General features: G+C 43.2%; 1 protein-coding gene across 3 annotated transcripts in view; it reads right to left on the bottom strand.

The window, feature by feature from the left end:
* LOC110509706 (rhotekin) overlaps positions 1-22,557 on the bottom strand; it is a 38,224-nt gene extending 15,667 nt beyond the window's left edge. The window contains exons 1-10 of one of the 3 annotated variants that reach the window (XR_016493350.1): positions 22,237-22,557; positions 14,508-14,707; positions 14,361-14,422; positions 11,849-11,902; positions 11,028-11,149; positions 10,537-10,788; positions 10,276-10,370; positions 10,093-10,193; positions 8,738-8,866; positions 2,751-2,919 (exon numbers count right to left, since the gene is read on the bottom strand). Coding sequence is in view for 2 of the 3 variants with exons in the window: in XM_090227044.1 (XP_090083170.1) it covers positions 2,751-2,919; positions 8,738-8,866; positions 10,093-10,193; positions 10,276-10,370; positions 10,537-10,784; positions 11,028-11,149; positions 11,849-11,902; positions 14,361-14,422; positions 14,508-14,707; positions 22,237-22,344 (1,288 nt within the window). In the remaining variant the exon portion in view is untranslated. Of the gene's footprint in view, positions 1-2,750; positions 2,920-8,737; positions 8,867-10,092; positions 10,194-10,275; positions 10,371-10,536; positions 10,789-11,027; positions 11,150-11,848; positions 11,999-14,360; positions 14,423-14,507; positions 14,708-22,236 lie in introns of those variants that run through there. The other 2 variants (XM_090227044.1, XM_090227045.1) reach the window with 2 other exon arrangements.
* Positions 22,558-24,004: the final 1,447 nt, after the last annotated feature.

Below are 24,004 nucleotides of genomic sequence, written 5' to 3'. Positions count from 1 at the left end.
CTTTGTGGATTTTGATGTCTGCTTAGGTTTATTGTTTTGCTGGAAGATCTACTTGTGGCCAAGTTTCAGCCTCCTGGCAGAGGCAACCAGGTTGTTGGCAAAAAATGTCCTGGTACTGGTGCCGTGTGCAAGCAAAATAGCCTAATAACATCAAAGATCCACCACCATATTTTACAGTAGGTACAGGGTTCACTTCTGTATGTACATGCTTCTTTCGCCAAACCTACCACTGGTGTGCGTGGCCACTTGGATTCAAACCAGTGCTATGGTCAGATGACATGAAAATAACACTCTTGGTCACGCACACCAGTGGTGGGTTCGGCACAGCAGGAGATGTGTGTGTGTGTGTGTGTGTGTGTGTGTAGCAGGAGATTAAAGCAAAACAGGTCTCATCTCCGTCTCCTCACAGACTGACAAGATAAAGCAGGTATTATAGAGACAAAGGAATTGGGTAGAGCCAGACATGAGCTTAGTTTCACTGTCGGCTTAAACGGATCAGTCTCTCCCTGCAACTGGTGCATAACTGTGGTGACATGAGTAACAAATTAGAGCTGCCAATCAAAGCGTTGCTAGATGGATTTTCAAATTGATCCTAATTGGTTCCAATGGCTTGATTGATAAGCAAATCATTGAATGTTATTCTCCATGAGGAATAATGGCCTCCCACAGATTCCCACGCCAGTACCTGTCTACACTGTATTTCTGATGAATTTGACATAATTTCAAATGGTCAAAAAAAAAATGTTCTTTCAATAACAAGGGCATTTCTAAATGACCCCAAACTTTTGAACAACTTTTGAACAGTAGTGTATATACAGTTGAAGTCGGAAGATTACATACACCTCAGCCAAATACATTTAAACTTAGTTTTTCCACAATTCCTGACATTTAATCCTAGTAAAAATTCCCTATCTTAGGTCAGTTAGGATCACCACTTTATGTTTAGAATGTGAAATGTCAGAATAACAGTAGAGAGAATTATTTATTTAAGGTATTATTTCTTTCATCACATTCCCAGTGGGTCAGAAGTTTCCATACACTCAATTAGTATTTGGTAGCATTGCTTGTAAATTGTTTAATTTCGGTCAAACGTTTCGGGTAGCCTTCCACAATAAGTTGGGTGGATTTTGGCCCATACCTCCTGACAGATCTGGTGTAACTGAGTCAGGTTTGTAGGCCTCCATGCTCGCACACAATTTTTCAGTTCTGCCCACACATTTTCTATAGGATTGAGGTCAGGGCTTTGTGATGGCCACTCCAAAACCTTAACCTTGTTGTCCTTAAGCCATTTTGCCACAACTTTGGAAGTACGCTTGGGGTCATTGTCCATTTGGAAGACCCATTTGCGACCAAGCTTTAACTTCCTGACTGATGTCTTGAGATATTGCTTTAATATATCCACATCATTTTCCTCCCTCATGATGCCATCTATTTTGTGAAGTGCACCAGTCCCTCCTGCAGCAAAGCACCCACACAACATGATGCTGCCACCCCTGTGCTTCATGGTTGGGATGGTGTTATTTGGCTTGCAAGCCTCCCCCTTTTTCCTGCAAACATAACGATGGTCATTATGGCCAAACAGTTCGATTTTTGTTTCATCAGACCAGAGGACATTTCTCCAAAAAGTACGATCTTTATCCCCATGTGCAGTTGCAAACCGTAGTCTGGCTATTTTTATGGCGGTTTTGGAGCAGTGGTTTCTTCCTTGGTGATGGTTATGTGGTTATGTGGATATAGGACTCGTTTTACTGTGGATATAGATACTTTTGTACCTGTTTCCTCCAGCATCTTCACAAGGTCCTTTGCCGTTGTTCTGTGATTGATTTGCACTTTTCGGCACCAAAGTACGTTCACCTCTAGGAAACAGAACACATCTCCTTCCTGAGCAGTGTGACGGCTGCATGGTCCCATGGTGTTTATACTTGCATACTATTGTTTGTACAGATGAATGTGGTACCTTCAGGCATTTGGAAATTGCTCCCAAGGATGAACCAGACTTGTGGAGGTCTACAATATTTTTTCTGAGGTCTTTTGATTTTCCCATGATGTCAAGCAAAGTCACTGAGTTTGAAGGTAGGCCTTGAAATAAATCCACATGTACACCTCCAATTGACTAAAATTATGTCAATTAGCCTATCAGTAGCTTCTAAAGCCATGACATAATTTTCTGGAATTTTCCAAGCTGTTTAAAGGCACAGTCAACTTAGTGTATGTAAACATCTGACCCACTGGAATTGTGATTGAGTGAATTATTAGTTAAATAATCGGTCTGTAAACAATTGTTGGAAAAATTACTTGTGTCAGGCACAAAGTAGATGTCCTAACCGACTTGCTAAAACTATAGTTTGTTAACAATAAATTTGTGTAGTGGTTGAAAAACTAGTTTTAATGACTCTAACCTAAGTGTATGTAAACTTATGACTTCAACTGTGTATGTATATGTGTAGACCTCCTTATGAAGACAAGAATGATAAAACCTAACATTACAATTCAACAGTAATGATCATCATTTAACTGGAAATGTCACTTCTATCTGTCCCTGTCGGATTAAAGAAGGGTGGGCTAGTAGCGTGTAATGGGTCAAAACAAAAACCTGCACAGCCTGTGAGTATGCAGGACCAGGGATTGTGTCCACTAGTATACAGCAAATCGATAAGTATTTCAATTAAATCAAATAAATAACCAAGTAGAATTTAATCAAACTTAATCAAATCCAATCAAATGTTACTAAATGTATCAGTATGACTCACTCATGTCATAGAAGTGCTGCCAGAAGGCCTCCATCCAGCGCTGTGTGTCCTGGGGTGTGTGTGTGACCAGAGTGTGTGTGACCGCTTCGTCACCTCGGGTGTGTGTACTGATGGATATACTCTGGGTATGGTGCAGAGGCCCTCTCTCGGACACATGGATGCGGGTCTCCTGAGAAGGAGAGAAACACACACAATCCACACTGACATCTTAACAGAAGCATGTTCAAATCAAATAGTATTTGTCACATGTGTGAAATGCTTACTTACAAGCCCTTTAACCAACAATGCAGCTCAAGAAATAGAGTTAAGTAAATATTTACTAAATAAAGTTTTTTTTAAATACTTCAAAAGTTACACAATAAAGAGTCTATATACGGGAGGAACCGGTGCCAAGTCAATGTGTGGGGTACAGGTTAGTCAAGGTCATTTATAGGTTGGGTCATTTTCACAGCTTTCTATTTTCTCACAACCGGTCAAACCGATGTCAGTTGGACATTTTGCACAGGCATGTTGTTGTTGCATTTGATCCCTGTTCCCTAAATGTCTTTGCTTCGTGAATAAGCAAATATGACATTTAAAACTTTACCGATGTCAACTAACCTATCTGGACAAGAGGAATACCTATGTAAGAATGCTGTTAATCAATTACAGCTCAGCATTTACCACCTTAGCACCCTCCAAACTCGTCATTAAGCTTGAGACTCTGGGTCTCGATCCCGCCCTGTGCAACTGGGTACTGGACTTCCTGACGGGACGCCCCCAGGTGGTGAGGGTAGGAAACAACATCTCCACCCCACTGATTCTTAACACTGGGGCCCCACAAGGGTGCGTTCTCAGCCCTCTCCTGTACTCCCTGTTCACCCATTACTGCGTGGCCATGCACGCCTCTAACTCAATCATCAAGTTTGCAGACGACACTAGTGGTAGGCTTGATTACCAACAACGATGAGACGGCCTACAAGGAGGTGGTCAGGGCCCTTGGAGTGTGGCGTCAGGAAAACAACCTCACACTCAACGTCAACAAAACAAAAGGAGATGATAGTGGACTTCAGGAAACAGCAGTGCGAGCACCCCCTATCCACAGGACAGTAGTGGAGGTGAAAAGTTAAGTTCCTCGGCATACACATCACGGACAAACTGAAATGTTCCATCCACACAGACTGCGTGGTGAAGAAGGCGCAACAGCGCTTCTTCAATCTCAAGAAGTTGAAGAAATTTGGCTTTTACAGATGCACAACCTGGTACGGCAACTGCTCCGCCCACAACCATAAGGCTCTTCAGAGGGGAGCGAGGTCTGCACAACGCATCACCGGGGCCAAACTACCTGCCCTCCAGGACACCTACAGCACCCGATGTCACAGGAAGGCCAAAAAGATCATCAAGGACAACAACCACCCGAGCCACTGCCTGTTCACCCCGCTATCATCCAGAAGGCGAGGTCAGTACAGTACAAAGCTGGGACCGAGAGACTGAAAAACAGCTTCTATCTCAAGGTCATCAGACTGTTAAACAGCCATCACTAACATTGAGTGGCTGCTGCCAACATACGGACTCAAATCTCTAGCCACTTGGATGTAATAAATGTATCACTAATCACTTTAAACAATGCCACTTAATAAAATGTTTACATACCCTACATTACTCATCTCATATGTATATACTGTACTCTATACCATCTACTGCATCTTGCCGTTCGGCCATCGCTCATCCATATATTTATATGTACATATTCTTAAATCATTCCTTTACACTTGTGTGTATTAGGTAGTTGTTGTGAAATAGGTAGATATTACTGCATGGTCGGGACTAGAAACACAAGCATTTCGCTACACTCACATTAACATCTGCTAACCATGAGTGTGTGTGAGACCAATACAATTTGATTGAAGCATTCATTCTATCAATTTTTGCCATTCTGGTGAGCAAGGTTTTATTTAGTCTTCTTGGGCAACATATAGGCTAATGACAGAAGAGAAGCTGCATGTATCTAATTATAGACAAGTTGACAAAAGAAATTGCATAACCAAATAACAAAGAAATCCTTCCGCGTGTCTGACTGTAGCCTACAGCCCATTTTCTATATTAGCGGGTAAGGGCCTTAGATTTTCACTTTCTTACATCTAGTCAGGCGGTTGTGGATGGGTTATTAGCAAACGCGGGCAGGTGCGGGTGAACAAACAGCTGACCCGCGCACCACTAGTGCACATAGCTGCTGTGATGTGCACATGGCTGATGTGCATGTACTGTAGCTGCTGTCAGGCTGATTAGCAACCACATTGCATGAAATAGTTGGCTTCATTGTGAGAGAATGAACGTGAAGGGGTTAAACAGCAAGCAAACAGAATTCAGTTCCTGTAATGCTCAAAGCAAGATCTGACTTTAAACTTGCTTGTTTACCCAACCGTGGGGCAGACTGTGTTTGTTCCCACATTCAGGACTCTGACTCTCTATTGGTTACACGGTCTTTTGGCCTCCCATCCCATTCTAACCAACTCTCGCCAGCTTTGTATTCATGTTACCTGATGAAATTGCTATACAATATTATCTTTTTGTCATCTGATGCACATTCAAATGTTAGAAATCAACACTGCAGAGCTCTCCCTGTCCTCTGCCGTGTCCTGATTATATTACTACTGATTATATCTGGAAACGTGCATGTACACCCTGGACCTTCTACTGTTGCTAGCCCCATTACTGATTTGTGCTCTGATATCTGCTTCACTGATTTCTCCTCTTGTAAAAGCCAGGGTTTTCTGCACGTTAGCACTAGAAGCTTATTACCTAAAATGTATCAATTGAAAGTGTGGGTTCACAGCTCCAATCCAGATGTGTTGGTCGTTACTGAGACGTGGTTAAGAAAGAGTGTTTGAAACACTGAGGTTATCCTTTCTAGTTATAACCTTTTTCTGCAAGACAAATCTTCCAAAGGTAGGGGAGTAGCAATCTTTACAAAGGAACACCTTCAGTGCTCAGTTGTCTCCATCAAGTCTGTCCCCAAACAATTTGATTTGCTGGTTTTACACATTAAACTTCCATCTAACTCTTTGTTGACTGTTGCTGGGTGTTGTCGGCCACCATCAGCACCGGCCTGAACCCCAAATGCCCTAAGCGCTCTCCTGGCCCCTTCCACTAAGTCTGAATTTGTCCTGCTAGGTGACCTAAAGTGGGACATGCTAAACCACCTGACCAAGTCCTAAAGCAATGGGACTTACCAATCCCACAAGGTTAGACTCCAAACACCCAGAAAAGGCTACTCTCCTTGATGTTATCCTCACAAATAATACTGATAGGTCCTTACAGAAAACACCAGTGATCACTGTTTTACAGCCTGTGTTCGTAATGGCTGCTCAGTGAAACGACCTGTCCCGATTTGTTATAGACACGTGCTCATTAAAGTTCTTTAGCAAGCCTTCCTTCATGATCTGGCCTCTGTAAATTGGTATAGAATCAGCTTGATCCCCTCTGTTGAAGACACTTGGACCTTCTTTTTTGATATTTTCAGGTGGTATCGTTAACAAATACGCGCCCATAATGAAAATTAAAAAACAGGTTCAGCCCCTGGTTCGACTGATCTGGCAGAGTTTAAAATCACCACTTCATTAAGTCAGTATTCCTATTTGACTCAGCCATGCCTTATTACCCACCCAACATTTCCTCAAATCCCACCCCTTCTAATGCGACTATCCCCGATGCTCCTCCCTCTTTTTCCACTGCCACATTACAAAGTCTCTCCTGCAGGCGGTCAGAGTCCAAGGTGCTAAAGGAGCTCCTTAAACTTGACCCCAAAAAACAGAATGTTGTGATGCTACCATGTTGTTGTCATTTGTTGCTGCCATGCTGAGTTATCTTAGGTCTCTATGTAGTGTTGGTGTTTTGTCCTATATTTATTTTAGTTTTAATCCCAGGCCCCTCTCCCTTGCAGAAGGCCTTTTGCCTACTGGTAGGCTGTCATTCTAAATAAGAATTTGTTTTTTAACTGACATGTCTAGTTAAATAAAAGTGATATAAAATAAAAAAATCTCCAGGCAAGGGGTGTCTTTGGGTTATACCTCAACAGTGCTCTCTAGTGGACTGATCATGCAGCAGACTTCAAAGAAATCAAATTCAATGTCACATGCACCAAATAGAACTTACCGTGAAATGCTTACTTACGAGCTCTTAACCAATAATGCAAGAAAAAATGTGATCAATAAACCAAAAATAGCAAAAATAGAAACACAAAATAACAACGAGGCTATATACAAGGTGTACTGTTTCAGCATGACAATGCACAAAGCGAGGTCCATGCAGAAATGGATTGTTGAGATCAGTGTGGTAGAACTTGACTGGCCTGCACAGAGCCCTGACTTCAAACCCACCTTTGGGATGAATTGGAACACCGACTGCAAGCCAGGCCTAATCGTCCAACATCAGTGCCTAATTAATGTTCTTGTGGCTGAATGGAATCAAATCCCAGCAGCAATGTTCCAACATCTAGTGGAAAGCCGTCCCAGAAGAGTGGAAGCTGTTATATCAGCAAAGGGTGGACCAACTCCATATTAATGTCCATGATTTTGGAATGAGATGTTTTTTATGTATGCGTAGTCACTTTAACCCTACCTACATGTACACATACCTCAATTATCTTGACTAACCCATACCCCTGCACATTGACTCGGTACCAACAGGAAAGGGCCTTCCCCAAACTGTTGCCACAAAGTTGAAAGAACAGAATCATCTAGAATAGCATTGTATGCTGTAGCATTAAAATGTCCCTTCACTGGAACTAAGGGACCTAGCCCGAACCATGAATAACAGCCCCAGACCATTATTCTTTCTCCGCCAAACTTTACAGTTGGCACTATGCAGTCGGGCAGATAGCATTCTTCTGGTATCCGCCAAACCCAGATTTGTCCGTTGGACTGCCAGATGACAAAGCATGATTCATCACTCCAGAGAACGCGTTTCCACTGCTCCCTAGTCCAATGGCGGCGAGCTTTACACCATCCAAACGCTTGGTATTGCGCATGGTGATCCTAGGCTTGTGTGCGTCTGCTTGCCCATGGAAACCCATTTCATGAAGCTCCCGACGAACAGTTATTGCGCTGCCGTTTTTTCCAGAGGAAGTTTGGAACTCGGTAATGAGTGTTGTAACCGGGGGCAGGTGATTTTTACAGGCTACGCGTTTAAGAACTCGGCGGTCCAGTTCTGTGAGCTTGTGTGGCTGAGCCGTTGTTGCGCCAAGGCGTTTCCACTTCACAATAACAGGACTTACAGTTGACTAGGGCAGATCTAGCAGGAAAAGAAATCTGACGAACTGACTTGTTGGAAAAGTGGCATCCTATGACGGTCCCATGTTGAAAGTCACTGAGCTCTTCAGTGTGGCCATTCTACTGCCAATGTATGTCTATGGAGATTTCATGGCTGTGTGCTCGATTTTATACACCTGTCAGCAACGGCTCGGTCTGAAATAGCTAAATCCACTAATTTGAAGGTCTCCACATATTATGTGTGTGTGGCGTCCATATGCATGTGTGTGTGTGTATGGTTAGAGTCCAGTGAGTGTACATCGAGCCTGTGCAAGGGGGTCAATGCAAATAGTCCAGTGGCCATTTGATTAACTGTTCAGCAGTCTTATGGCTTGGGGGTAGAAGCGTTAAGGAGCCATTTGGTCTCAGACTTGGCGCTCCGGTACCGCTTGCCGTGCGGTAGCAGAGAAAACAGTCTATGACTTGCGTGGCTGGAGTCTTTTACCATTTTTAGGGACTTCCTCTTACACCACCTGGAATAGCCCCAGTGATGTACTGGACTGTATACAGAGTGGTGTTGTGCTGTTATAGCTTGCCACAAGGGGTGTAGACCTCTAATAAAAACAATATTGTCCTTTTGTGGGTGCTAAATGGGATTATAGTTCAGTATTTATGCAAATGTGTCTCAGTCTCTGCATTTTGGCCATGTGTATGGATGACAGTGTGAACATGTCTTGTGTGTTTACAAGAGTAACAAACCTTGTTGATGTCGATGGTGAATAACGGCTCCTCTTGGGCAACCATGCCCTCTTGACTGTGGTAACAGATAAGACTTGTCCCTTTGAGGACACCGTAGATGTCAGTCCAGCACTCAGGCTCCTTCTCAAGCTGATCATGAGAATGGTAGGAATGAATATAACGATGCTTTTGACTAAACTAGTGTGCATTCGGAAAGTATTCAGACCCTTTGACTTTTTCACATTTTGTTACGTACAGCCTTATTCTAAAATGTATTACATTAATTGTTTTCCTCATCAATCTACACACAATAGCCCATAATGACAAAAAAGCCAGGTTTTTAGACGTTTTTGCAAATGTCTAAAAATTTAAAAACAGATACCTTATTTACATAAGTATTCAGACCCATTGCTATGAGACTCGATATTGAGCTCAGTTGCATCCTGTTTCCATTGCTCATCCTTGAGATGTTTCTACAACTTGATTGGTGTCCATCTGTGGTAAATTCAATTGATTGGACATTATTTGGAAAGGCACACACCTGTCTATGTAAGGTCCCACAGTTCACAGTGTATGTCAGAGCAAAAACCAAGCCATGAGGTCGACGGAATTGTCCGTAAAGCTCCAAGACAGGATTGTGTGGAGGCACAGATCTGGGGGAGGGTACCAAAACATTTCTGTAGCACTGAAGGTCCCCAAGAACACAGTGGCCTCCATCACTCTTAAATGGAAGAAGTCTGGAACCACCAAGACTCTTCCGAGAGTCTCTGTGGAGATGGTAGAACCTTCCAGAAGGACAACCATCTCTGCAGCACTCCAGCAATCAGGCCTTTATGGCCAGATGGAAGCCAATCTTCAGTAAAAAGGCACATGACAGCCCGCTTGGAGTTTGCGAAAAGGCACCTAAAGGACTCAGACCATGAGAACCAAAAAAAATGCTCTGGTCTGTTTAAACCAAGATTGAACTCTTTGGTCTGAATGCCAAGCGTCACGTCTAGAGGAAACCATGGTGGCAGCATCATGCTGTGGGGATGCTTTTCAGCTTCAACAAAGTACTGAGTAAAGAGTCTGAATACTTATGTGAATGTGATATTTCAGTTTTTATATGCATTTACCAAAAAATCTAAAAAACTATTTTTATTTTGTAATTACGGCGTATTCTGCATAGATTGAGAGAAAAACATTTATTGAATCCATTTTAGAAATAAGGCTGTAACGTAAACAAAACGTGGAAAAAGTCAAGGTGACTGAATACTTTCCGAAGGCACTGTAATTACGACTCTAATGATCATACTAAAACTGAGAATGATTAAACAAATGATGCGAATGATGATGGTGGGTGTGATACTAAGGGCGATGACAAAGAGTGAACTCACCTTGATCCTGCCGCTGATAACCTGCTGGGTCATACAGAGAGGCTGGGCGGCCAGACGGCAACACACACTGCCATAGAGAGGCAGCCAGAATGCACTGTCCTCTGGAACAATGTTGGTTGATGAGTTTGTTGCTTTTGCTATTCAAGGACAGTAAACAGCCAAAGGAGAGGAGTCGCCACTCACCTGTGGCTGATATGGACAGGTCGTGTGTTCTGAAGCTGTCCTGAACATGTGCTATTGTCAGTGTGGTGTGGGCCAGAAGGTGATACTTTGGCCCCCTGCAAACAGAAACCACACACAATCAACAGTTAGTCGGAATGTACTGCATGTGAGTATTTGACGACTTGTGTGGCCAGTTTGAGTTGACATTATGTGCATCGCCGTTGCATTTGATTCCAGTTGTGTGTGTGTCATGCGTGTGCAAGCTGTTACATCAACACTCACTCTGTACAGAGAGCAGGCAGCAGAGGTGGTGGAGACCCTCCTCCTCCATCACCTCCCTCTACGTTGGGTATGGTACCACAGGCTGCAGACTCTAGAGCTGCCCTGATCCTCCTCCCAGAGGTGCAGCCCAGGGAGCTGCTGAGGCGGTTATGTCTCCTGGGTCCTAGTGCCCCTGGGCCCGGAGAGAAGTCCTCCACCACACAGGTACTGTACAGCTCCACACGGAGCTCAAAGCACGGGCTCGCCTCCTTACTGGATCATATACAAGAACCAACACACGCACACAGATGAATATAGCAACAAATATTAACAAAGAAACATGGACATAATGAAATACAGAATTACACACAAACATAATTAAACTGAAGAGGACAGAAGCTCTCTATACGTTTCTAAGCAAATATTAAAACCACAGACAAAATGCTACATCACCTGCACTAATAGTGTCATATAAATTACGGAGACAAAATGAGAGCAACTCGAGCAGTCACTTGCAATATGATGGTGTCCTCGAAGCAGATGTCAGTCAAAGTCCTGTCCGCCATCACCAGGTCTGTGTCATAGATCTCTCTGCCACACTGGAGCAGACAGAACACAGCACAGCGATGAAGCTCTGAAAGAGAGCGAGAGCAAGAGAGAGAGAAGAGCAAGATAGAATAGAATAGAGTGGGAGATGGAGAGGATGGAGTTTTAGAGAAAAGAAGATGGGCAGAGAGCAGAAAGAGAACAGGACAGAGTTGGCAGAAAAATAGTGAGAATGTAGTAGGTTAAATAAGAGTCTAATAACTACACCTTTACAGGATTAACCGGTGTGACCTCTAAATCTGACCTGATTTCAGATGTAGCTCTGAGAGGAGCCACGATAATAAAAGTGTTTTTAGAAACAAACAGGAGGCGGTTAATTGAATGTGCTTACCCCACATGCACGAGTCATAATCTGCATGGATTAGCCACGTAACTGGTTTAGACAAGATTATAGATTGAGACCTTAGATTTACTGCATCAGTGGAATGTATGAACTCAGGCCACTCTGGTAGTGGTGGGAGAGATATGGCTCAAACTAAACTCTGATGAACTGATGACGTACCGGCCGGGTAGGCTGTTCCATTCAATTCAAACATTATTGTTAGGAGCTAGATGCTATCAAGTGCTATTACTGCCCAATGTTGTTACTGGATGCGAGATGTTCAGGGCCGATGTTCAGGAGCGCCGATTTAATCCCCCAAAAATGGTGCGTTTCCAGGCATTGCCACATGATGCGTCGTCATGACAGGGTTAGTGGCAGCGCCATTTAAGGTTATATGGGACTCACCTCCTTTGCTCTTGAAGTACTCAGAGTCTTTCCACATGAGTGGGATACGCAGGTCTGGAGTGGAAGAGGAGGAGCAGAATGGGTGGATTGAGGGTCAGCGAGAGAGAGAGAATGAGACATTTCTGTAAGATATAGGACTCCGACCCGTATCTGTTGGTCAAATCAAATGTTATTGTCACATACACATGCTTAGCAGATGTTATTGCGAGAGTAGCGAAATGCTTATGCTTCTACTGTAGATCTGACAATGCAGCAGTATCTAACAGGTAATATCTAACAATTCCACAACAAACCCTAATACACACCATCTAGTAAAGGAATGGGATGAGAATATATAAGTATAAAATATATGGATGAGCAGTGACAGAGCGGCTAAGATGCAATAGACAGTAAAGAATAGATAGTGAAGGATACAGTATACAGTATATACATATGAGATGAGTAATGTGAGATATGTAAACATTCTTAAAGAGGCATTATTAAAGTGACTAGTGTTCCATTTATTAAAGTGGCCAATGATATCAAGTCAGAAGGTTGACAGCCGCCTCTCTGTGCTTGTGGTGGCTGTTAAACAATCTGATGAGAAACAGTTTTTCAATCTCTATGTCCCAGCTTTGAAGCACCTGTACTGTTCTAGATGGAATCGGCGTGAACAGGCAGTGGCTCAGGTGGTTGTTGTCCTTGATTATCTTTTTTGCCTTCCTATGACATCGGGTGTTGCAGGTGTCCTGGAGGGTAGGTAGTTTGCCCCCGGTGATGTGTTATGCAGACCGCACCACCCTCTGGAGTGCCCTGCGGTCGTGGGCGGGGCAGTTGCCGTACCAGATGATGATACAGCCCGACAGGGTGCTCTCAATTGTGCACCTGCAAAAGTTAGTGGGACTTTTCGGTGACAGGCCACATTTTTTCAGCTTCCTGAGGTTAAAGAGGCACTGTTGCGCCTTCACCACACTGTCTGTGCGAGTGGAGCATTTCAGTTTGTCGGTGATTTGTACAACGAGGAACTTACCACCTTCTCCACTGCTGTCCCGTTGATGTGGATAGGGGGGTGCTCCCACTGCTGTTTCCACGATCATCTCCTTTGTTTTGCTGACATTGAATGTGAGGTTATTTTCCTGGCACACACTGAGGGCCCTCACTTCCTCCTTGTAGGCCGTCTCGTCATAGTTGGTAATCGAGCCTACCACTGTAGTGTCGTCAGCAAACTTGATGATTGAGTTGGAGGCGTGCATGGCCACCCAGTCGTGGGTAAACAGGGAGTACAGGAGAGGGCTGAGAATGCACCCTTGTGGAACCCCAGTGTTGAGGATCAGCGGGGTGGAGATGTTGTTACCTACCCTCACCACCTGGGGGCGGCCCATCAGGAAGTCCAGTACCCAGTTGCACAGGGCCAGGGTCTCGAGCTTGATAACAAGTTTGGACGGTACTATGGTGTTAAATGCTGAGCTGTAGTCAGTGAACAGCATTCTCACGTAGGTATTCCTCTTGTCCAGATGGGTTAGGGCAGTGTGCAGTGAGGTTGAGATTGCATCGTCTGTGGACCTAACAGATGGAGTCATGGTCAGATTTGCCAAAAGGAGGGCGGGGGAGGGCCTTGTATGCATTGCGGAAGTTAGAGTAACAGTGGTCACGTGTGTTCCTCGCTCGTGTACTGCAATTGATATGCTGATAGCCTTGTTCTCAGATTAGCTTTGTTAAAATCCCCAGCTACAATAAATGCAGCCTCAGGATATATGGTTTCCAGTTTGCATAAAGTCCAGTGAAGTTCCTTGATGGCCGTATTGGTATCTGCTTGCGGGGGGACAAGGCTGTGACAATAACCGAGAAGAGTTATCTTGGGAGATAACACAGTCAGCATTTGATTGTGAGGAATTCTATGTCAGGTGAAGAAAAGGACGTGAGTTCTTGTATGTTGTAACAATTACACCCACACTTCTTACCAGAGAGATGTTTGTTCCTGTTGGCGCAATGCACTGAAAATCCTGTTGGCTGTAAGGACTCAGAGCATGTCCCCAGCTAGCCATGTCTCCGTGAAACAGAGTATGTTACAATCCCGGATATCTCTTTGGAAAGCAACTCTTTCCCTAATTCCGTCGACTTTGTTAACTAGGGACTGGACATTAGCGAATAATATACTCGGAAGCCGTGGGTGGTGTACGCGCATCCGAAGCCCCACTAGAAGACCGCTCCGGCACCCTCTCCTCCGACGGCTTTATTTTGGGTCGGCCTCTGGAATTAGTTCAAATGCCCTGGAAGGTGCAGACAAAGGATCCGCTTCGGGAAAGTCATATTCCTGGTCGTAGTGTTGGTTGTGCTGGTAAGTTGACATCTCTGATATCCAATAGTTCTTCCTGGCTATATGTAATAACACTTAAGGTTTTCTGGGCTAACAATGTAAGAATAATACATACAACAAAAAATACTGCACAGTTTCCTAAGGACTTGAAGCGAAGCTGCCATCTATCGGCGCCATCTTACAATGGTGTCTGTGTGCGCATGTGTACACGCTCACCTGAGATGGCCACATGACCCATGCAGGGCAGCCTCTCATCCAGTGACCCACCAATACAGGACCTGCAGCGGAGAACACAGTGGTTTTATTTATTTACTAAATTGTTATGACAGCAAACTGCTCCCACCCACCCCCTCTCTCTCCTACCTGTGGCCTACTCTCTGCAGGACCTGGGCCTCCCTCATCCTCTGCAGCTGGCTGAGCAGGGCCAGGATGCGGGTGTTGCAGGTGAGCAGGCTCTTGGAGGCCTCCAGGGCCTGGTCTCTCTGGGAGCACGCAGCCAGCAGCTTACTGGCCCCCTCACGCATCCGCACCTCGCGGTCTATCTGACGCTGCACCTCACCATCCTGAGTGGTTGAGTGACAGAGGAGAGCAAGAGCAATAGGGAGAGAAAGATTACAGAAAACTTAGGAGAGGCTCTACTTTACTCATTAGTTTGTGTATAGCTAGGTGACCCTTCCTCCACATTCAACAATGCCATATCTAACAACAGCTCCCAACACTACCCGACTCAACAGAAGTCAGAGGTCTTGGACCAGGCCGAGTCAGAAGGATGAAGGCAGTAAGGATATATTCTGTCCTGCTTACCAGAAACCCTAGACAAACAAGCAGCTTGGGCTTTCCACTTCAAACAGCACAAGAAAGAGGGTTGACACCCACCATCTCAGTTTGTTCTGAAATTGTGTCTGTAGTTAGAAACAGATAAAATAAGCATTCCTGCAACATTTTGATGGAATATAATCTGATCTCTTGAGAATTTAAGATTATTGATTGGGCCCAAATTGGCCATTTAAAATGTATAGGATTCATATAGTATTCAATAAATATAGTACCTGACATCCAATGTGGTCCAAACTTTTTCCCTTACAATTAATAAGATTTGAGGAATCCCCCCCAAAATTTAAAATCCTCCCACAGACCTCCCACACCCCCACCAATCCCACCCCAACAACAAGTATACATTATTAGTTCTCTGTGTATGACAAGTAGTATGGAGCTGCAGCTCCGAGTATAGTTTCTTCAAATTATACAATATATTCTCAGTGAATTAGGTGATGGTTCTTTCCCAACTGTTCAGAGAAATTTGTCTGAAGTTGTTAGATTTTATGTCCCAGACATCCTGACATTACCAGGTTCTGACCACTAGGTGATGCCATTCCTGCTATTAGGTAAAATGTGAGAAAAATGTCATTTAAGTCATAGGAGTGATCTTGTCCCAGCTTGCTGCATCAGTGCCATCCTGCAGCCCACTAAGAGCTGGATTGTAATATCATTTTCAGCAGTTTCCCCCTTAAACATTTAGCATAATTTGTTGTCAGGAAAAGGTTTGGTCCAACTAGGAGGTTTGGTACTATATTTATTAGCCGTGACCCCCACTCCCTGAGATGCAAAAAACAAATGCAAAAAACAGATGCAAAAAACAAATGTTCAATTCACACGTGTATAATACACACTTGTACTTGTGTGAAATAGGACAAATAGGCACCCACCAAATAATAATAATCATTATTATTATTACACTGAACAACAATATAAACACAACATGTAAAGTGTTGGTCCCATGTTACATGAGCTGAAATAAAAGATCCCAGAAATGCACCAAAAGCTTATTTCTCTTAAATTTTGTGCTATTCATTTACATCCACGTCAATGAGCATTTCTCCTTTTCCAAGATAATCCATCCACCTGACAGGTGTGGCACACCAAGAAGCTTATTAAACAGCATGATCGTTACACAGGTGTACCTTGTGCTGGGGACAATAAAAGGCCAATTTAAAAAATGTGCCGTTTTGTCACACAACACAATGCTACAGATGTCTCAAGCTGAGGGAGCATGCAAATGGCATGCTGACTGCAGGAATGTCCACTCTGATAGACCCGGTCAAAATAGCATCTTGGGTTAAACAGACTGTGATGTGAGATTACACATACATTTTTTGGACTTTTAATTTAATTATACACGGAGAGTACAAAACATTAGAAACACCTGCTCTTTCCATGACAGACTGACCAGGTGAATCCAGGTGAAAGCTATGATACCTTATTGATGTAACCTGTTAAACCCACTTCAAAATCAGTGTATATGCAGGGGAGGAGACCGGTTAAAGAATGGTTTTTAAGCCTTGAGACATGGATTGTGTGTGTTCCATTCAGAGAGTGAATGGGAAAGACAAAAGATGTAAGTGCCTTTGACCGGGCTATGGTAGTAGGTGCCAGGAGCACCGGTATGAGTGTGTCAAGAACTCCAACGCTGCTGGGTTTCTCATGCTCAACAGTTTGCTGTGTATATCAAGAATGGTCCACCACCCAAAGCCCATTCAGCCAACTTGACAACTGTGTGAAGCACGGGAGTCAACATGGGTCAGCATCTCTGAGGAACTAAATATTAATGTTTGGTACAATCAGTGTACATAAACCTCGTACCCATTGTTTCTTGAAGAATATTACTTAGAAATGCCTCATGAGCCCCTTTCCTCAGCGGTTTACCAAAACAGTGGCGAGGTGCTGGCTTTGTTGTTGTTTGGCACTTAAGACTCAAGTCAAGAAGAACGCTGTCTGTTCGGTCATGATGTAGTCTCTGAGCTCTCCTCACAGTCTTCTATAACCTGTCCACTCAGATAATAAACACCATGTCCAAAAAAAACACTTCAGTGTCAGACAACGAGGAGGAACACCAGAGGACAGTCAGACATCCGAAAGAGACACACCCACCCACTTAAAATTCCTATCCTACCCTACCACTCAGTGGCCTTGTGATTTGAGTAACCGCCCTGAGATTGAATGGTTGGGAGTTCGATCCCTGGCCGAGTCATACCATAGACTGTAAAAATGGGACCCGGTGCGTCACTGTTTGCACTCCGCATTAAGGGGATAGAGTCGAGGTAAGGCCCTTCTAAAGACTAGCTTCCTGTCCAGGGGGTGTAGTTGTTCATCAAGCTGCCTCACGCTACAGAAATAGGAGACACAATCCTGGGGCCTCATTTTCTTTTTAAAAAGCTGAGTACATTTCATTATATAAATCAAATTGCAGGACCTCTCTCCTTTTCTGACATGACTTACAGTATTTCCGCTACTATAGCCTAGGCCGACAACAAATATTATCATTCATCCATCCCTTATTCAAGCATGTTCAAAATTAAATAGACCGGTAGACTATTTTAAATATTTGACAACAATACAAGGCTACAGCATGGTGTTGCTGTGTGATAGAAGCACAACATAATTTCCTATTTAATTTCACAGCCTATACCAAGGCAGGAGATAGATCACAATCATCGATTGATAAACACAATATTGAACAGTTCCTCTGGCATAGAAATGTAGGCTGTAATACTTACTTTTAAATTGCTTTAATAAGCTATCAATCCTTCAGAATGCGCGGCCAGTTGTTGGCGCTCGCTATAGGCGGCATGCATGTTTAATTTGAAAAAGTCACTGCAAGATAATCCATCCACCTAACAGGTGTGGCATATCAAGAGGCTGATTAAAAAGCATGATCATTACACAGGTGCACCTTGGGCTTCTTCACCTGCGCGTGTGAGACCAGCCACCCAGACAGCTGATGAAACTGTGGGTTTGCACAACCTAAGAATTTCTGCACACACTGTCAGAAAGTTCATCTGCGTGCTTTTCATCCTCACCAGGGTCTTGCAGACTGCAGTTCAGCGTCGTAACCGACTTCAGTGGGAAAATGCTCAAAATCGATGGCCACTGGCACACTGGAAAAATGTGCTCTTCACAGATGGCAGACAGACAGTGTGTATGGTGTCATGTGGACGAGCGGTTTGCTGATGTCAACCTTATGAACAGAGTGCGTCATGGTGGCGGTGAGGTTATGGTATGGGCATAAGCTACAGACAATGAACACAATTGCATTTTATCGATGGCAATTTGAATGCACAGAGATACCGTGACGAGATTCTGAGGCCCATGGTCATGCCATTCATCCACTGCCATCATCTCATGTTTCAGCATGATAATGCACGGCTCCATGTCGCAAGGATCTGGAAACGATTCCAAATAGATTAGGGCCTAATTTATTTATTTCAATTGACTGATTTCCTTATATGAACTGTGACTCAGTAAAATCTCTGAAATTGTTGCATCTTGCATCTAGATTTTTGTTTAGTGCATTATATTTACTGAATATTATACGAACCCTATAAATAAATAAAAATGGCCAATTTGGGTGCAATCAATTAGTTTAATTATATTTCAACAAAATAATGTTGCAGGAATGCTAATCTTATTACATTTTAACCACCAAAACCATTTCAGAAGAATCTGAGATGGTGGGTGTCATTGGAGGATTGGAAGAGATCAATGATCATGCTTTGTGCTGCTGCTACATGATTTAATTATAGTATTTTGACCATTACCCTCAATGGTATGTTGTGTTTCTATAAGTATGGATAGATCCGATTTTTTATTTTATTTTTTTAAACTAAACAAGTTAGTTATGAACAAATTCTTATTTTACATTGACGACCTACCCCGGCCAAACCCTAACCAGCACGATGCTGGGCCAATTGTGCACCGTCCTATGGGACAACCCACTGGTTGCAATACATCCCGGGATCGAACCAGGGTTGGTAGTGACACCTCTAGCACTTAGATGCAGTGCCTTAGACCGCTGCGCCACTCGGGAGCCCCATTAACCTTTAGTTCAGTGTACTTAACTCTGAACAACCAAATCCCCATGTGACAGTCATTTTTATTTAACTAGGCAAGTCAGTTAATATAGTAAATATAATACACTGGGCCAATTGTGCGCCGCCCTATAGTACTCCCAATCACAGCCGGTTGTGATAAAGCCTGGATTCGAACCAAGGTGTCTGTAGTGACACCTCTAGCACGGAGATGCAGTGCCTTAGACCGCTGCTCCACTCAGGAGCCAAAAAGGTTTCAAAATAATAATAATAATTGTCCAAGCATGTCCAAATGAACTGTGTTATGTCTGATGTATCTTCCCTCGAACATCTACCAGTTACCTACCAGGATATAGCACACCTGACATGAGGTCCCTGATTACCATATCTGTGCAGAAACATAAGAATTCCTATCCAGGCCCAACTTGAAACAGATGTCTACACAGCCCAAATTCCGACTAGAGTCCATATTCCTTCCAATACATCAATCAGATTCTTCACTAGCCATCTTGTACACACATAAATACATGATCCTAAATACGTGATCATGGGCACTCCTGAGAAAGATTTTCTGAATATATTCACACATGTACACCATATATTACAAGCATCCCTACGCAACGACCAAGCTATAGTAAAAAGGTCTGGTACTGCCTCTGTACCAACACTGTTCTGTACACTCACCTGGTTATTTTCAAAGATGTCCATGTTCCTCGATCCTTCAAAGAGCTCCACCATCTACTTTGTGAATGACTCCACCAGTTTTAGAATACAGAATATACAGTCCAGTCTAGTTTGAGTTAAAGCTACAGTCAGCCAGAGAGACAAGAGAAGGTCCAGTCAACAGGGAGTGGAGGCGGGGATTTTACATGGATTAGTATGCCTTGTTATTTCAAGTCCCAGACTAGTCCCACATCTGGGGAGACTAACCTAATACCTGGATGTCCTTTACCTGACAACATGTAATATACAGGCCATAGTCATATGTCATATAAACAGATATCTTACCCCAATCTTCAGCTCTGACCTATTGTTAGCATGCTGTTTTCATCATGGTTCAGACAAAGTATTAAACTATTTGCATGTACTATACTGTAATATAACTGAGTTGATTTTAGGTAACAGTGCCCTCTCCTGGACTGTTCTGTACTACATCCAATGGCCAATCTATTCGTCGTTCATAGAGCACATGCTTACAGACATCAGGCATTGACAATGCAGTGAGACAGCATTGTCAAATCCATTCAACTCCAGAGGGGGAGGGTTGTAGCCAATAATGTATAAAAGGATTTGGACTGCCTAGTGGGTTACTGGCCAGTAAAAACACAATGAAATGCTGTCCAATCTGATATTGGAACCTGCCACAGTATTATCAAGGCTCTCTACACTGCAGCACTATGCAGAGATGTTAATAGGTGGTAAAGATAGCTCACTCTGGCCTACTGATCTAAGGTCAGTCAACTGCAGAGGAGGACAGGACATGGATTATTTTAGCCCTTGATCATGACTCCGTTCCATTACATTACACATAAGAGTCATAGGACGAAGGCGTCTTCTGTATGGGGGAGTTTTGTTAAGAGCCGTAATGTTCGGTCTGAACATTAACACGCATTGCGTGTGGTACGGTTTTGGATGCATAAGGACCATATATTTAATATCAGCAAGAAATAATAAATAAAAAAACTAAAGGTTAAATTGATACACACGTTAATAGGTGTTACAGCATTTGTTTATGGAAAACAGATGGAAGACAGAGTGGACTACCTGTGCTAATTAGCTAGCTTAAAGCTAGATTTGAACTCAACCAATGTTTTTAACCTAGACCCATGTCTTAACCAACTTGTGGACATCACACATGGACGGTCATGATTAGGTCAATATTAGGCTTACTACACAGGAGGACACCGGATGGTTTCCCCAATGGCAGCATCATATACTGCAGGCTAAAACCCCAAGCTGCTCTCTGACAGTCATTGTGGGAGACTGACCGCATAGTTAGAGAGGTAACAGAAGTTATGGATCAATCATTCACTGTGACAAATGGAGCTGTCTGGTCTTCCGGTACTTGAGCAATGATATGAGTCACAGTCTGGTCTGCTCTCCTCCCACTCCCTGGCGTTAGGTCAGGTGTGTGGGTGTTTGTGTGTTGGGATTTCAGCTCTTCATCTCCCATCTTCTCTCTATATCTCCTTCTCCCCTCCGTCTATTCTTCAATTCACCTGAAGATGCACCTTGGTCTAAGTCTTGGTTGTTGACTTTATTATGTAATCAGTTGATTCTGTGAGTCTGAAAAAACATTCCATGTTTTTATGCAGCTGATAAAAGTGTTAAATGAGTCTGATAAGAAATCTGGCTGTGCCAAGGTATAAAGAGTAGAGGGCAAAGATCTTGGGGGGGGGGGGGGGGGGGGGAATGACATAACGTCGGAATAAAAGCGTCTCATTTCCCATGGGAGGGAGGAATGGAGAGCGAGAGAATGAATGTGTATATGAACTATAAATTATTTCAAGCATCGTATCGCCTCTTATTAGTGACTTAAAGAGTTACTGTTACTCAAGACAAACAATATCATTTCAAGACCAGGAAGCAATATGTACCTTCCAACTAGATTACTCAGGTATGAGTCATTTCACAAGTTCTGAGAACCATTTAGGATTTTGTCATTTCCAGTATGTGATGTCATTGTATCAATCACCAAAAGCCACAATAATTTTTTTCTCAGGGGGAAAAGAAATCTAAGCAATATTGTTAAAGGGGCAATCTGCTTTTGCTACGTACATTTTTTTGCAGGACTTATACATGATATACACTCATTGACTCTTGAAGAATATAACTTCTAAATGACTCATGAGCTTAGTTCAACTGACCTAGCCCATTAGAACTATAACTTTGATATATTGGATGATCAGTCCTTTCATCAATAGCTCTGTCTATGAATTTAAGACTAACATTTCTCCAGGCTTATCCCTTCCTTTTTTTAAATCCAAACAGGGGTCGGCGGTGCCCTTTGTTATTGTTTCAAATGCGAGTTGCCCCTTTACATTATAGTTGTTATGAGCAGAGCACATTACTTATTTCAAATAGCCTGATATATTGTGATCCAATTGATCATAGAGAACTCAAATACACCGCTTCAACAGCAGAAAACAGGAAAATATGGTATAACGCATTAATAACACAGGCCGGGATGATCACTTTGTGGAGCGAAACGTTAGCTCTCCACTCACCTGTGCCGTGTCCGTAAGAGTGTTGAAATGCCCCCGTCGTCGTATTTCCAGATCCAATGCTGACCCCCTTGCTACCGTGGTTCTCGACACCTGATTTCGGCAAAACATTCTAATAACCTACCATGTAAGTCAAAAGGATTCTTGAAAATCTATGACAAATGGTAGCCTAAAAATGAGAAGACCCGCACTATGACTACTGTTTTATAATAGAAGCTATCGAGAAATGAATAAGTTATTCAAGAAGTTATAGTAAGGTCCGTGGGTCATCGCCGTGTTGGTAACGTTACTACTATCCAAGGAGCCAGGGGTTGGGTTGGGGGCGTGGAGGAGAATAATTCTTCTTCGGTATCAGGGCGTTCGCACATTTGTTTGTGCATGCCGCCACCTATTGATCAAGTTACACTTTGTGAAATGAAAATGAACTACCAACCAATCCTACACCTATAATAGCACTATTTAAAAATATATATAATAATTACAAATAAAATACAATAAATAAAAAAAACACCCCATTCCACTACTTTGACCCTAACTGATCCTACACCAGGCCGACGGCCTGGGACAATGGGACACTTTTGTTTAACACACCTTGTAACTCTGCAGTAAAACCTCTACACCCAAGTACTTCTCTGCAGCTGCCACCACCACATCTATTCTCTGTGATTTACGTTCCATTGCTGTGGTACAGTTGATAACCATGACAATGAATGCTAAGAAGCCAACATTACTGAAGCACACATTTTTATCACTCTGTATTGGCCTAGGACTACTACTCACCCTTGACCCATCCTCCTCTACTCTCTTCAGAATACGACACCTTCTGTTCTACTCTGACCCTGGCAACCTGTCTCTCTCAAACCGGGAACTTCTGATCTCCAGCAACATGAGTACCCACACAATTGACACACAGTTTTTTCCACCAATACTAGACATTCCATTTTTCCATGCCCTCATGCACACTTCTGCGTCGTGCTTCTACACCTGCATTGCTTGCTGTTTGGGGTTTTAGGCTGGGTTTCTGTACAGCACTTTGAGATATCAGCTGATGTAAGAAGGGCTATATAAATACATTTGATTTGATTCGCACATCTCGGAATCTCCTTCCTACACACTGCTGCAACATGACCATAAGCTTAGCATCCAAAACACCTTAACTGACTTATCCTTCCAAAGAGACATCAGTGACTGTAACATACTCTGTTTTACGGACTCATGGCGCTCTCCAGATATACTGTCCCCCTCCATACAGCCAGCTGGGTTCTCAGTACATTGCGCAGACAGGAATAAAGAATTCTCCGGGAAGAAGAAAGGTGTATGTTTCATGATTAACTACTCATGGTGTGATTGTGTCCTTTTGTTCACCGGATCTAGAATACCTCACAATCAATGTATAGTCTGCTGTCCCACTTGCTTCAAGATATACACCATTGTTCCTGTACCCAAGAAAGCAAAGCTATCTGAACTAAATGACTATCATCAGGGAGCACTCACTTCTGTCATCTTGAAGACTTTTGAGGGGCTAGTTAAGGATCATATCACCTCCACCTTACCTGACACCTTAGGCCCACTTCAATTTGCATACCGCTCAAATAGATCCACAGACGACGCAATCGCCATCGCACTGCAGACTGCCCTATCCCATTTAGACAAGAGGAATACCTATGTAAGAATGCTGTTCATTGACTACAGCTCAGCCTTCAACACCATAGTAACTTCCATGGATTGTGTATGTGTGCCATTTTGAAGGTGAAGGGCAAGACAAAAAAAC

The sequence above is a fragment of the Oncorhynchus mykiss genome, chromosome 29, assembly GCF_057628025.1.
Source record: "Oncorhynchus mykiss isolate SJ-2025 chromosome 29, ASM5762802v1, whole genome shotgun sequence".
NCBI classification, from domain to species: Eukaryota; Metazoa; Chordata; class Actinopteri; order Salmoniformes; family Salmonidae; genus Oncorhynchus; species Oncorhynchus mykiss.
This window is presented reverse-complemented; position numbering and strand designations above follow the sequence as displayed.